The 15,889-nt window shown below is 41.5% G+C and overlaps 1 protein-coding gene and 1 long non-coding RNA gene across 6 annotated transcripts in view; both read left to right on the forward strand.

Annotated features, from left to right (window-relative positions):
• The window catches only part of HEMG2 (Flavin containing amine oxidoreductase family), a 96,502-nt gene that overhangs the window by 30,376 nt on the left and 50,237 nt on the right, over positions 1-15,889 (forward strand). For all 5 annotated transcript variants that reach the window (XM_077371031.1, XM_077371030.1, XM_077371029.1 and 2 more), the window contains one exon: positions 1,935-2,023. In XM_077371031.1, coding sequence (XP_077227146.1) covers positions 1,935-2,023 — 89 coding nt within the window. The remainder of the gene's footprint in view (positions 1-1,934; positions 2,024-15,889) is intronic.
• Positions 11,244-12,848, forward strand: LOC143860415 (uncharacterized). Its single transcript, XR_013239706.1, has 3 exons — positions 11,244-12,085; positions 12,175-12,379; positions 12,477-12,848. It is a non-coding gene; the product is annotated as an uncharacterized LOC143860415 (long non-coding RNA).

Raw genomic sequence — 15,889 nt, forward strand, 5'->3', positions numbered from 1 at the left:
AATTATGGTGTATTCGGATATGGTAATATCTTGGCCATAGAAGACCTATTTTCATTGCTTAGGGACATATTCCTTGGCTAGCTTCTACTCACACGGTGGTTGGGGTGATTATTTATTTATTTATTTATTTTTTGGAGGGGGGAGGGGATGATGGATGAAATTGATATGTGCATCTTTGCTTGCAGTAGGAAAAAGAAAGAAATGCATACCATACCGACACATAAAAGATGTCCTATAAAACTTAGAATCTGTGCGAGATAATAAATTGAGTGGAACTGGAACCCTAAAGAGGTGGCAACTCAGTGGTATCTCAGTCTCTGAAGAGTTCTTATTATGGAGGATTTCGATCGATGTTACATGCAAGGTTTAAAATTTTGGTGTCGGTTTTGGTTTTGGACATAGCCGAAACCGAAATTTCAGCCGAAATATCGAAATTTTGGTTAGAAAAAACAAATTTCATTGTATTTTTTTTGAATGGTAAACAAATTTCATTGTTGTGCTGAACTTACGGCAGAAATTTCAGATTTATGTACTTTCGGTGTCGGTCTCAGCCGAAATCCATAACTGTGAGTGAAATTTAAAACCATGGTTGCATGTATTCTTCATTCTTCTGAATGGGCGACGCACGCATGTCAGTCAAATATCTGATTCCAGTACTTAAGGATTCACTGGGACACTTCTAGATCTCTTTTTTCTTCTTTTCTCTAAATACTACTACATCAAATTTACAATTACCACATATTTTGAATTTTGAGTTTTATCTTATACATTAGTAGGTTTTTTTACATGGAAATAAAACATTATATGTACTTAACCCACCAAATTCCAATATATTACTTGCTATAACCATATTATCCTGTAAAAGAACTAAAATTAGAAATGGTTAAAATATATAGGTGACTCCGCAAATCGTTTTTTCGGTGTTGTTGTTGAGGTTAGCTGAATCCAACACTTGGTACCTGTGTCAAATTCTGACACTCGTACCCATACCCATGCGATATAGAATTTGATTGAGAAGCATGTCTACACTTTGCAACTTGCATTTATAGGAGATGATGCATGACTAGTATTTCCATGGTTTTAATTTTCTACCGAAAGCATAATGAAATGACTGCAATGTTTCCATTTCTATCCCTCTCGAAATGCGTAACGAAATTGAAATGATACTGAAACCAAAACCGTAACGGTATTGATGGTATACTATACCAGTATGTTTTACATAATTATATCTATATCAATTTTATGTGAAATGTGATATCTGCATTATCTATCTATATATGTGAATTACATGTGAAATGTGGTATATACTGGATTATTAGACATTATGAGTGGTTTTTTTATTTGTGTAATAGTTTTTTTAGTATGTATTTGTGCTTATTCTACACTTCCTGAAGTTTCATCTTACATGTCCATTATTTGTATTCTTTTCCACATTTTTTTTTGTGATTTTACAGGATTTCCACCAAAATTTCGATTTCCGTAACAACTGAAAAATATATTGAAATTCAAACGTGAAACCTTTGAGTATTGTCAATCGTTTGCATCTTAGAGCTCCTCATCATATCTTGATGTGATACTGAAAATTTTACAATTTCCCATGAAAATGAATAGGACTGAAAATGAAAAGGATTGCCCACTGTAAGATAAATGCCAAGAATACACTTAACACTTACGATTTGCAAACAGAATGTTACAACTTACAGCTGGTGGTAACACTGACAAACTGAGCTTATGTAAAGTACTGGTGAATATTGGCATTTTTGGAACCTTTACCAGTGGTTTATATGCTAAAGTTGTACCAATCTTGTGGGATTGGACACGAAAACAACTTGGACAGCCGCTGGTTTATATTACGTAACACTCCAAAAAAATTGGTAGCCATTCAATTTCTTAGATTGCATCTCCATATATCATCTTTGCATTTGTGCATGCAGTTACAGATAATTTTGGAGCCATTGTTGTGGAGACGTTCCGATGCAAAAAGAAATTTCTCAAAGGTGTCTAGTGAACATTTACATGAAAGGTGATTAAGCAATCCATCTATATTAGAAATATTTCCCTTTACTATTCAATCTATGTTCTTTTCAACATGATAAAATTTATGGTTGAAGTTTGAACACCTATCGGGATCAATCCTAACAATCAGGTGGGCAATCACCATCGGGATCAATCCTAACAATCAAATTTTGGGTCGCACACGAAAACATGCATGTTTAATTGAGCCCATTGATCTTGTAGACCATCATAGGGAGACCCACATGCTCTTGGTCAGCTCAAGGATACGACAATTTATGTATCCCAGTTTTCCCGGTTCCCCAAAAAACACTCGTGCGACTGCACATTCCAAATAATTGTTTACATCTAACTTGACTGTTGTAATTTGTAGTCCCATGTAGTTTTTGCCTCATCTCTAGGCTACATATCAATTCCTTTCATCTCCTCCTTTGTAGGTACGATACCCTTTTGAAAACAAGAATTTCCACCCCTCCTTACCCATGCCGATTTCTTCATTCTCTTGTCAACTGTCCTTCCTATAGTTGTTGCCCAACCCACCTAACCAATCCTAAAGATGAATGCGTCCTTGTCGTAGGCAAGGTTTTAAATTTCGACCGAAATCGAAATTGGGTTTTAATCGAAACGTTACAAAATTTCGATCAAAATTTCGATTGAAATTTCATTTTTCCCAAAATTTCGGCGAAATTTAAGGGATAACTCCAAAAAATCTGTTTTTTATTTATTATTTGATATTATCCTGAAATTTCAGCCGAAATTACCGAAATTCCGAAATTTCAGTAATTTCGACGAAATTTCGTACGGGATAAAATATTAGCTAAATTTATTTCGATGGATTTGGAACGAAATTTTGAAATTTCGGCTGAAATTTTGGTTTCGGTGAGGACCGAAACGCATTCCGAAACCGAAATTTAAAACCTTGGTCGTAGGTAATGACAGCTCTCCTACTTCCATTTTGAATTCTCAAGTCCTAACCCCTCATTGGTCCTTAGATTGATCCCATCATTCCCTCGACTTCTCTTGTGCCAGCTAACCCTTTGTTGGAACTGGACCCTCCATTTGATCTTCTCGAACCTACTTCATTTTAGCAAAAGTTTGGTGAGTCCCCCAAAATTTATCCTGCATCGTGACAAACCCTCACCCTCCATCGTCACAACTCATCTTCAACCGGCCATTATTGATTCACTTCGTTTGACAGGGGCACTCCAGCTTGGATAAAAACTAGAGCTAACTCTGGCCTGATCTGGTGTTTTATGTCCTCGCTTAAATCCACCAAGTGAGACTTGTGATTGATTATGAGCACTTACCACTGAAATTTGAAACGACACATTGGAATTGATTTTTTTCTTTGCAAATTCCAGATTCCGGGCATCTCTTCCAGATCGATTTCTGCCATAGGCATCAAACACTGCAACTCAACTCAACTCAACGAAGCCTTTGTCCCAAACTAGTTGGGGTCGGCTAAATGAATCCTTTAGAAAAATTTCATGAAGAAGGTGAAAGGAATCTACCTGGCTCTAATCCTGGCTCTAGTTGGGTTCTACGTGGATCATTTTCTTCCATTCTATCCTATCCAAGGTCATGTTGTCTGTTATGTTCCTAGCTATCAAGTCTTTCCTCACTGTTTCTACCCAAGTTGTTTTCGGTCTGCCCCTACCTCTTTTTACTTAATCAATTTGGCACGAGTCGCCTCTTCTCACCGGAGCATCCAAAGGCCTACGTTGGATATGTCCAAACCATTTTAAGCGGTGCTCTCTCATCTTCTCCTCAATTGCTGCCACCCCCACCTTTTACGAATGTCTTCATTTTTAGTTCTACGGGAAAAAAATTTGGGATGCCATGCATGCAAGAGAATGCCATAAATGGAACCAATAATCTCGAATGTAATCCTTTGAGTAGCAGACCATTTACTAATCCCAAGAAAAGAGCTCCCTAAATATCCTTGCTTGATCTCAATGCTAACACGAAAAAGCATTTAGTCTTCCTGATTTGGTGTATTCTCTCCTCACTTGAATCCACCAAGTGAGACTTGGAATCAATTGTGAGCACTTACCACTGAAGTTTGAAATCACACTCTGGAAGATGCCGGATCATTCTCCACCATAGACATGAAACACTCTAAAGAGAATTTTGTTAGCATGCCGTAAATGGAACCAATAATCTCGAATGTAATCCTTTGAGTACCAGACCGTTTACTAATCCTAACAAAAGGACTCCCTGAACATCCTTGCTTGATCTCAATGCTCCAAGTGTCTCCATCTCTGATGGTAACACAAGAAAGTATTTTGGTCTCCCATCCTTCTCATGGAATAGCAGTCACCTTATCCCATAACTTACCTGTCTACAACCTTATCTCCTTATTGTCCTTCCCAGTGTATAAAAACGCGAATGTGACGCGGAACGCAGCCGAAGAAAATCCTAGTTGACTTAGCATGATGCGGTCGAGTAATCGGTTGATGCGGCTGAGAACTCGGTTGACGTGGTCATAATATAGGAGAGTCAAAGGAGTTTCTATTGACTTGTAGGGCAAAACGTGGAATGAGGCCAAGGTAAATGGGAGTCAACTCTGGGGTGTCCAGGATGACGCAGGGGAGTTTTAAAACTATGTTCCTTCAAGAATGAGTAACTCCGATCATGCAATTCGACAAAAAATTTCTCCTTGTTATAGAGTTATCATCCACCCTCACTTAAGTATTCCCTTTGCTGAGAAGAAGAGAATGGAGAGAATTGGTGAGTTGGAGAGAAGCCCCCCCCACGTATATATTTATATAAAGAGAGAGAGGGAGGGTACAAGGACTAAATTGTCCTTAGGCATATTACACACTTCTTTACGCACATCTAACACTCCCCCTCAAGCTTAGCCTTACTTAATGGCTTGGTAAACATATCAGCCAGCTGATCCACTGATCTAGTAAAAATTGTACATATCCTTCCCTTCTGGATTCTGACAAATGAAATGACAATCCACTTGAATGTGTTTAGTCTGCTCATAAAAGACCGGATTTGTAGCAATGTGAATGGCGGCCTTATTGTCACAATGCAACGGAGAAGGAGAGGGGGGAGTGAGACCAATCTCTGATAAAAGGGAGCACATCCAGATGAGTTCTCCACTCATGTGAGCCATGGCCCTATATTCGGCTTCAGCACTGGATTTAGGTATGACATCTTGTTTTTTGCTTCGCCATGACACCAAACTATCTCCTACGAAGGTACAATATCCAGTGGTAGATCTCCTGTCAGCTGGTGATTTTGCCCAATTGGCATCAATGAACCCTTTTATCTTATCATGGCCATGCTTTTTAAACAATAAGCCTCTTCCCGGAGCACCTTTCAACTACCTGATAATTTGATGCATTGCTGCAGAGTGAGAGGTACGTGGAGAGCTCATATACTGACTGATTATCCCTACAACAAAAGATATGTATGGACGGGTAACTGTGAGATCTATGAGCTTTCCAACCAACCTCCTGTACATGCCATGCCAGGGTCTTTTAGCAACTCTCCTTCCTCTGGACAAAGTTTTACATTTGCGTCCATGGGCACAACAACTGGTTTCACCCCAAGAGAACATGTCTCATCTAGTAACTCCAAGCCCAAGAAAATATCTCAGGCGACCCAGATCTTTGGTGGCAAACTCTTTCTGTAAGGACTTCAACTTCTATATACCAACTGAGTCACTGCTAGTAAATGATAATATCATCAACGTATACATTCAGAAGAACACACCCAGTAACAGATAGATGACTAAAGACGGAATGATCAACAACACATTGTTTCATGCCAAACCGCATGACAACATCACTGAATCTCCCAAACCATTCTCTAGGAAATTGTTTTAGCCTTTTAGGCCATAGAGAGATTTTCACAAGCGACAAACTGAGGAGGACCTCTCCCCCTGAGCAACATACCCAGGAGGTTGCTCCATGTATACCTCCTCAGTGAGGTCACCATGAAGAAAGATGTTCTTCTCATCGAGCTGATAGAGAGGGCAACCATGATTAACAACCAATGAGAGCAATAGGCAAACAGATGGAATTTTGGTGACACGAGAGAAAGTCTCAGTATAGTCGACTCCAAAGGTCTGGGTATACCCCCTCGCAACTAGGTACACCTTGAGGTGCTCAATTGTCCCATCTGACAAGTATTTGATGGAGAAAACTCATCGTCATCCCATAGGCTAAGCACCTGAAGGAAGAGAGACCAAATCCCAAGTCTGATTGGTCGTAAGGGCATCCATCTCAAGGTTCATAGCAGTGTGCCATCCAGGATGAGCAAGGGCCTCTGCCACATATTGCGACAAGGAAACATAAGACAAAGAAGAGACAAATTGACGAAAAAAAGAGTGAGATTATCGTAAGAAACAAAATGAGAAATAGGATGCGCAGTAGAATGAGAATGAGTACGGGAAGCAATATGAGAGTCAACAGGAATATCAGAAGAGGAAAGAGGAAGTACCTGAGATGGAGGTTCCGGTATCTCTGGATGAGAAGAGTAGGATGATGCTGATAGACACTTGCAGAGAAGTAGGAGGAGAATCGAAGTCACCTGCAATGGAGATGAAGGGGAATCAACAGGATCAGGGAGGACAGGAAGAGGAAGAGGAACCTGAGGGGCGGAAGCAATCGAACTACTCTAAGCGGGAGCAGCAAAAAAAGAGACAGACTCAAAGAAGGTGACATCGGCTGAAACAAAGAGCTGGCGAAGCCTAGGACTATAACCTATGAAGCACGGGTGCTTCAAAATGGCCCGCGTACCCGTATCGGGTGCGTATCCGACACGGGTGCGCTCGGGTGCGTCCCGGGTGCGTGTCGGGTGCGCACCCGATTCAAAAACCCTTTTTAAAAATTTTTTGACGGTCGGGTGCGTGTCGGGTGCGCTTGGGGTGCGCACCCCGACGCACCCGACACGTTTTTAAGTGTTTTAAAACAAAAAGAAAAAGAAAAAGAGGAGGGCTGCCAATAACAATTTTTTTTGGGGGGGGTTTAAATTATAAAAGCCCTTTTTTCCATTTTGGTGAATGGTGATGTTATGGTTATTTGATTGCTTTCCTATTTTTAAAATTTTTTTTTAATAAAAAATATTATTATATTCAACGCACCCGAACGCACCCGCACCCAAGTTTTTTGGAAAATCACATACCCACGTACCCGTGTCGTGTCGCACCCGCACCCCGCACCCGCACCCGTGCTTCATAGACTATAACAACGATAACCTTTCTGGGTATGAGAGTAGCCTAGAAAGACACAGCGCTTCGCCCAATGGTCAAATTTATCTAGATCTGGAGTACAGTTATGAACAAAACAAACACAACAAAAGACCCATGGAGTAAGAGCAAAGGGTTCACAGTGAGGATGTAAGACTGAAAAAGAAGATCTACCATCAAGGACAGAGGAGGGAAGACGATTAGACAAGAAACAAGAGGTAAGGATTGCATCGCTCCAATAGGCTTTAGGGACCTGCATTTGAAAGAGAATGGTGTGGGCTATATCAAGGAAATACCTAAGTTTCTGCTTGGCTACACCATTCTGCTGAGAAGTGTAAATGTAAGAGGACTTATGGACAATGCCATGAGTGGATAAGAAACCCTGAAAGCTATTAGAGGCAGAAAAGTATTCATGAGCATAATCAGTGCACAAACATTTAAGAAGGCAATTATATTGTGTAGTAATCTCGGCATGGAAAGTACGAAAAGCAGTAAACACCTAAGAGCGATCCTTAAGAAGAAAGAGGCGGGTCATACGTGAGAAATCATCAACAAAAATGATGAAGTAATGATACCCAAGAAGAGACATAGCCTGGGAAGGACCCCAGACATCGGAATGTACAAGTTCAAATGGACTAGAGATGCGACGAACCACCTTGGATGGGAAGGACACACGATGGTGCTTCCCAAGCTCACAGGACTCACACTGAAAGGACTGAAGAGGGCTAGAAAGAACAGAGGGGAGAAATCATCAACAAAAATAATGAAGTAACGCTAACCAAGAAGAGACATAGCTCGGGAAGGACCTCGGACATCAGAATGTACTAGCTCAAATGGATTAGAGACGGATTAACCACGCTGGACGGGAAGGACACACGATGGTGCTTCCCAAGCTCATAGGACTCACACTGAAAGGACTTAAGAGGGCCAGAAAGAACAGAGGATTGCTGGATTCTTTGAATGGAGGGATGGTTGAGACGGCAATGCTACTGATAGGCATCAACAGAACTATGCATTAGGGCACGAGGAGGGTCATAGTCTAGGTGATAGAGACCATTCACCGCACGACCCAAAGCAATTGTCTTCCCAGTCGAAAGATCCTGAAAAACATAATGAGAGGGGAAGAAAGAGACATAACAGTTAAGACTCTTAGTAAGTTGGCTAACAGAAAGTAAATTAAAGGGCGACTTAGGAACACTAAGTACCAAAGACAAGGTAAGACAAGAGTGAGGGGAAATAGTACCAATACCATAGATGGGTGCAGTGGTCCCATCGGCCAGAGTAACAATAGAGGCTGGATGAAGGGGTTTAAACCAACTAGGGGAATCAGGGTTATTCGTCATATGATTGGATACCCTGGAATCAATAATCCAATAGCTAGAGGTAGTAAGGAGCGAAGGAGGTCAACTACTGGGCTGGGCAGAAGGCGCAGCAGGTGGCTGGCAGTGCGCACGCAAGCGTAAAAACTCATCATAGTTGTCCTTGGAGATGCAGACATAGTCGTCATGGGTGTTTGGGCCGGCGGGGGAGGAAGTAGAGGACCAGGAAGGCGAACAGAGGTGATGTGAACAGAACAGACCGGACGGAGCTCCGGATGTAAGGCATAGCACGTACCCACAATATGGTCCACTACTTGAGAGTGAGTGCTGAGAGGGCGTCCACGCCCACTGGCAACACGGCCACCCCTAGAATCATGGTCATGATCACGGCTAGGACGATCACCACCATCATACGGGCCAAGAATAGAATCCTCAAGAGAAGGGTCCTGAGATCCACGGCTCTGCATACAGTACGACGAATGAGAAAAGATCTCTAGGATGGATGAAGTGGACTTGTCAAGAGCGACATAAGTCATATGTGGGTGGAGGAGTTGCACGGACCTCATGGGTCGTGCCGAGAGAGGGATCCACACTGACTGGAGGATCCATAGAGGCAAAGAGAGAAGAATACTCGTACCCATAACGGCAGAAGAGCCAACAAAGAAGTGAGAATCACACGACGGGCCCGGTCATGATACCTAGGCTCCGATGAAGAGACATAGCAGAACGATAAATATGATAACTAGTCAGGAGAAGAAAAGAGTCTAGGAGAGAAATCGGAAGCACACCACCTCAGACATTTCATCAAACACATGGCAGGCACCGTGGCTCCGGAGAAGAGACATAGTACGACAATCAAGGAGAAGAAACAATCAAGGAGACCAGAGCTGCGGGAAGAAATTAAAAGGGACCTAAAAAGATTTAGGCCATTGAACAGAAGGGGATTAAACCCCGAGTGGGAAAGGGTTTGAAGTATGTTTGGATCTAAGTTGTAAATATCGTTTCGTTTCGGCCGAAACGGACCGAAATTTCGGTTTCGGTCCAGAATCCGAAACGAAGGATTTCGTTTTGGATTTCGGTCCGTTTCTGTCGTTTCAGTCCGTTTCTGACGTAACAGACGAAATACTTTGTTTCGCCCGAAAAAGCCTGAAAATGCAGAAAAGTTTGAAAAAATTACACTGTTTGCCATTATAGCCGTTGGGGGTTTTTTTTGACGATTTTACCCTCATTTTACGACCTTTTATGACCATTTTATAGCCGTTGGAAGGGTATTTGTCGTCTTTTCGCATCCACAAGCCTATATATACCCCTTTAACCATTGTTTTTCCACACTCTTCTCTTTCACCCTTCTCTTACAAACTTCATTTATAATTTCCTACCAACTAAGATCTACTCTAATCTTCTTCTAAGCTCTTCAAGCTTCTCTAATCTTCTTCTAATTTCACTTTTACACTCTTTCCCACCATCTAAGATCAAGATCAAGATCATTTCTCTAAGGGGGGAGCAAAGCTTGAAAACTACATACAAGACAAGGCTTCTACATACAAGACAAAGGGCTTATCTCTTTGATCTCTTCCTCTTCCGAAGGCTCCAACTTGGAAGGATTCTTCATTCTCTACTATATTTTCTCTCATCCAACAAAAGGCTTCAATTTCAGGGAAGTGAAACTTTCTTTTCTTTTATTTCCTTGTTCTCTTTTTTTCATTTAAAATTAAAATACAATGAGTTCGGGACCTTCTGGAGGAGCCTCATCTATTGGTTCCGCACCCACTAGATCGGATGACCCGGCATGGGTTGGCCTAGTGTTTCCGGGTCAACGAAACTTTGTTCAGTGCACTTTTTGTGATAAAATCATAAAGGGTGGAGGTATAACATGGCTTAAACAACATCTAGCGGGTGTTCTTGGCGAAGTAGCGGTTGTAAAAAAGTCAATGCCGATGTAAAATGGAGAATAGGACAGCTGTTAGAGTAGACGAAAAAAGAAAGGGCTAAGAAAAGTGTAACTAAAGCAGAGGTAGGTGGCTTTTATGGCATACCAGAAGACGAGGATGAGGAGGAGGAGGAGGAGGAGGAGGAGGAGGAGGAAGAAGAAAACATTGACAGTAGGAGACCACCTCCGCCTAGATGTAAGGGGAAGGAAACTATTGTAGAACTGAGTGGGGCAAAGATGAAGAAGTAGGGTATTGTAGGGGGTGATGATAATTTTTTTGCGCCACGAACAAAACTTGGATCCCAGCCAAGCACTAAGAGTGCTTTGGCAACGAAAGAAACCACTAATCGGGCAAATATGGCGGTTGACATGCTTTGCTACGATGCAAACCTGCCTTTTAATGTTGCCAATTCACCATATTGGCAACCGATGTTTGATGCCGTAAATGCCGTAGGGTCAGGTTACAAGGCACCCAGTTATCATGATTTTAGGGGGGGGGCATATTAAAAGGAACTGTTGAGGACGTAAACAACTACTTAGCGGAAGTTAAATTTTCATGGAAATTCAGTGGCTGCAGCATTATGGCTGATGGATGGACATACACCAAACAACGTGCCTTGAGTAACTTTTTGCTTTATTATACTAAAGGTGTAGTTTTCCTAAGAACTATTAATGCATCCGGCATAATGAAGAATGCTGATGCATTGTTTAAGATTTTTGATGATATTTTTTTAGAAGTAGGTTCGGACAATGTAGTCCAATTTAAAACCGATAGTGAGCCGAGTTATAAAGCTGCAGGGAAGAGATTAGAAATCAAATATGGCACCTTTTTCTGGACCCCATGTGTAGCTCATTACTTAGATTTAATCTTAGAGCACTTGGGCAAAAGCTGATGTGTTTCCTCTTATAGGAAGCACAATTGAGAAGGCTTGAAAGATTACGAGGTTTATCTACAACCACGCAGTGCTACTGAACTTGATGAGAAAGAATTTCACAGGTGAGAGGGACTTTTGTCGTCTTACGTGTACCAGATTTGCTACAAATTTCATTAGCATACAAAGTCTGGTGCTTCATAGGACAACCCTTCAACAAATGTTCGTGTCTGACAAGTATGGTGCTAGTAGGTATGTCCGACATCAATTGAGTGAAGAGATAGTTGGTACTATGTTGGACAAAGAATTTTGGGACCAGTGTAAGTACATTTTAAACATCAGCGAGCCTTTAGTGAGAGTACTACGCTTAGTAGATCGGCAAGACAAACCAGCTATGGGTTACTTGTATGAGGTTATGGATAGGGCCAAAGAAAACATCAAGGCTAGGTTAAGGAACAAAAAATCCGATTATATGCTCATTTGGAGGATTATTGACTAACGATGGGATAAACAACTTCACAGTCCCCTCCACACAGAGGGATATTTTCTAAACCTTGCTCTCTTTTTCAGTCCAACTTTCTCCAAGCATAATGAAGTGTCACCAGAGGCTTGATGGAGTATGTTAGTCGATTGGTAGCTAATGAAGAAGCGCAGGACACCATCACCAGTCAAATTGAGTGCTATCGGGAGTCTTTCGGTATGTTTGGAACTAAGTTGGCAATCCACAACCGAGGAAAGTTGGGACCAGGTATATTTATTGATTTATTGATTTAATTAAGTTTATTTCATTTAAACTCTCTATATGTAAATGATTAACTATTAATTGGTTTTGTACAGTTGCATGGTGGTATCAGTTTGGAAATGGCGTCCCGGAATTACAGAGTTTCACCGTCAGAATTCTTAGCCAAACCTGTAGTGTGACTGGATGTGAAAGGAACTAGAGCACCTTTGAACACATCCACTCGGCAAGGAGAAACAGGTTGGAGCATGGCCGATTGAATGACCCGGTGTTTGTGCATTACAATCTTAAGTTTCGAGAAAGGTATGCTGCTATTTCATTGAAGTTAATGTTCTCAGATCTCACCACTTGTCTTGAAGCTTTAAATTTTAAAGTCATTTGTGTTGGACATTATTTTCAGGGACTTAAAGAGAAAATCTTCTACCACTAGCAACCCACTGTGTATAGATCACCTAGGTGTTATGATGGATTGGGTTGCATAAGATCAAGATGTTATTTTTACCCCAGAAGATATTGGTTTGGAAAACATTGAAGCTCCAACTGCTGGGGCTGACGATGACACAATCCTTGAAGATTCTCCTTTTGGAGTTGGTGGTGCATGTGGCGACGACGATGAGGGCTACCAGTCGGTTGAGTATGATGATCCTCAACCACCCTATTCACCATGATGTAGCGAGCTATGTATTAGAGACATGATGTGAGATGTGATTTAGAGATGAATTTTCTTTTTTGTGTTGTATTTTCTTGTTTTTTATGTATTGAACTTGTCTTAGTGTGCTTGAATTTTTTCAAGGAATAAAATTGATGTCTTTTTACATATTTGGTTCATTTAACTGTTTCTTATAATTTTCTAACAATTTCTGATTTTTTTGGATTTTTTCCATATTTTTAACTATTTAAAAAAAAAAAATTCCCTCCTGAAACGAGGAATTAAACGGTCGAAACACCGAAGCGTACCATTTCGGTCGCCAATACGAAACGGATTTTACAACTTTGGTTTGGATTGACAGCAAAAGTTATCCTATATAAAAATAATACTCTCCTGATGACTGGGAGGAATGGGAGGAGTGGAACCCCAAGACCGGGGGACTAGACTTGCAAGAGGTGCAGGTACATGAACTTCAAATGGCGTATGGTGTGTAGACGATGTAATGGCAAAAACTATTGAGCTACAGTCGCCATTACCAAAGGAGAATCTCCCACTCGTTGGCGTTGGGAGGATACAAAAGTTTGGCTAGACTCTGGAAAGACGTCACTCACATATAAAAACGGAACCCCAATTATTCTGGTCTCTGGAGAAGAAATTGATGAGAGGAAAAGAATTCTGAAATCATGTCTAATTGGGAGGATTAATCAAGAAGAATGGAATCTGGACGATCTATGGAATTGGGCGAAGTGGTTTTGGGATATCCAATCTCTCCTGAAACCTTCCATACTTTCCTCTAGTGAGGTTCTATTTATGTTTGAAGAAGAGAGTATGGCCTTCACACTATTGCACTTGGGGGGGAAATGCATTTGGTAGCTATTTATCTTCCCTTAAATCCTGGAACAAGACTTATCAACAGGGGTCCAGAACAGCCTGGGTTAAATTTCTTGGTATCCCTCTTCATGCATGGGCCATCTCAACAGTTGAAGCTCTGGGGACGTTTTTTGCTGAGGTGCTTGAAACAGACATGAAAGGGGATCACTCTGACTATATGAGATTCGCGTCGGCAAAAATTCTTGCACTAGAGTGGAAGCTTCGCCATTCTTTTATAGAGCTCCAGATACAGGGTTCACTATTCAAAATCATAGTTACCAGCGCGGGAAATGAATTCGGGAAACGAAGCGTGAAACGGAAACGGGAAACGCATGAAAAAAATATAGGGGAAACGAGAAACGAGAAAAAATAGAAAATCGTACGAGAAACGTCTTGGGAAATGATGTGTTTTTTCCAAAATGATTTTCGTAAGTTCCACACATGTTTCCTATATGTTTCATATGCACTTTCTACGAGTGTTGCATACGTTTATCACGCGTTTACACATTATTTACGTAAGTTTTTCCATATGTTTCCCATGTGTTTCAGAAACATTTCTTCAGTTTTGTATCATATTTTGGAAACGTTTCCGAAACGTGTTTCCCTCAGTTTAGGGGAAACGAGTTTCCCAACCGTGAGAAATGCGTCTTATGGGAAACAGGTTTCCCACCTGCCCAAGGAGTTTCCGGCAACTATGTTCAAAATAGGCGTTGAGGTGTTCTCTCCCCAAATCACTGAGAAAGATGAGATACGAGTCCCTGAGAGAGAAGCAGGCACAGATTGGGCAGCCCCCCCTCAATCCCCTGACAACAATCGACCATCCTCAAGCTGCCCGGAGGTGCAGCATCAAGACAAGATCTTAAGGGATTATAGATTGCCGGTTTCTCCCTCCGAGGATCTGCCGGCAGGGGAAAAGGCAACTATGGAGAAGACAACAGCTAGACCCTCGACCACGTGGCAACATCCTACTGAGCCCCAAGCTATTCCAGACACCTCTTCCTCAATGTGGACCCACCAATTTTCAAATTTCAAATTTCAAAACCCCCAGACAGAACCGGTCAAAGCTGTCTTTGGACTGGAGCTCTCCAGTCATACCTGGAAGACAGCTTTTCACAAGACAAAGAGGAGTGATTTGACTGGTGTACCTATGGTGAGTCTACAAGAAAAAGTTATAAAGGCCTTACGCATCCTGAAACAAGGTATGAAAAAGGCAGGTGCCCCTAGGAATAAAAGAAAGGGCTATCTGCATAATGGGAGTCCTACTAGATTGGGGCAGTTTTTTCATCAATCACGAGGGGAGACTTGTGCCAAGGAAGCTACTACCAAACGGGCAATACTTGACACCTGGAAAATGGGTACCATCCTTTTGGGCGGTAATCATTTGGAGATCCTTGGATAAAACTTTAGTATAGCTCTGGGGAGTCCTAAACTCTGCTCCCTATGAAGCTAGGACTTGGAAACACAAGTTAAGAGAGTTTCTTGGAAGCTTGGGAGGTAAAATCTTGTACTTCAAAATAAACAGAATAGGGATAAGGATTTGAGTATGATAGATGGCCCAGTCATACTAGTCAAGATTTCCACTGAAGAGTAGGGAACTATCTTAGGGTTGAGGTTTAAATGTAGCCCTATTGGAGATCAGGTTCAATCAATCAAATCAATCTACGAATGATGACCCCATCTGAACACGTGGCTGGTTCGGGTTTGGGGTCTCCTCATGGCCATTCTATGATGGTATTATGGACTCGAAACAATCCGGAGCTATATGAAGAGTGATTAGTAAGAGGTTTTACCCAATTTTAAGTAATTTTGGGACCTGACGGTTATATTAATGAGTAACTCTGCAAAGGTAAGGATACTCGCACGCTGGGCAGAGCAAAGGACATTTGCTTTGATAAGATTGGAGAATGAGTTACGTGCAATAGGGGCAATGCAGAAAACGAAAAAACTAATGAAGAATATGGGGAGTGCTTCGGCGCATTTAATGTTCTCTCATGATAGCAAGAGTGCCTTCCCTATTTGGTTAATCAACTTTCTCTTAATTTATTTTGAGACGGTTCTTCTCCTGGATAGAATCGATATGGAAAATCAGCCTTTGCCTTTGCCTTTGCCTTTGCTTTCTCCTTCCTCTGGTCCATCTTCTTCTTCTCTCAGCAGAAAGAGGAAGCTGCCGGTGGACTTGCTAGAAATGGAAATTTCCCTAAAAGTCCTAACAAGGATGGAATATGTAGAGGAATATGCTTCATCACACTCCCCTACTCCAAAAGAAGTCACCAAGGGCCTCCTAAAGCAGCAAT

Source organism: Tasmannia lanceolata, unplaced genomic scaffold (assembly GCF_043159265.1).
Source record: "Tasmannia lanceolata isolate RefF3 unplaced genomic scaffold, GAP_Taslan_0.1 ptg000037l, whole genome shotgun sequence".
NCBI lineage: Eukaryota > Viridiplantae > Streptophyta > Magnoliopsida > Canellales > Winteraceae > Tasmannia > Tasmannia lanceolata.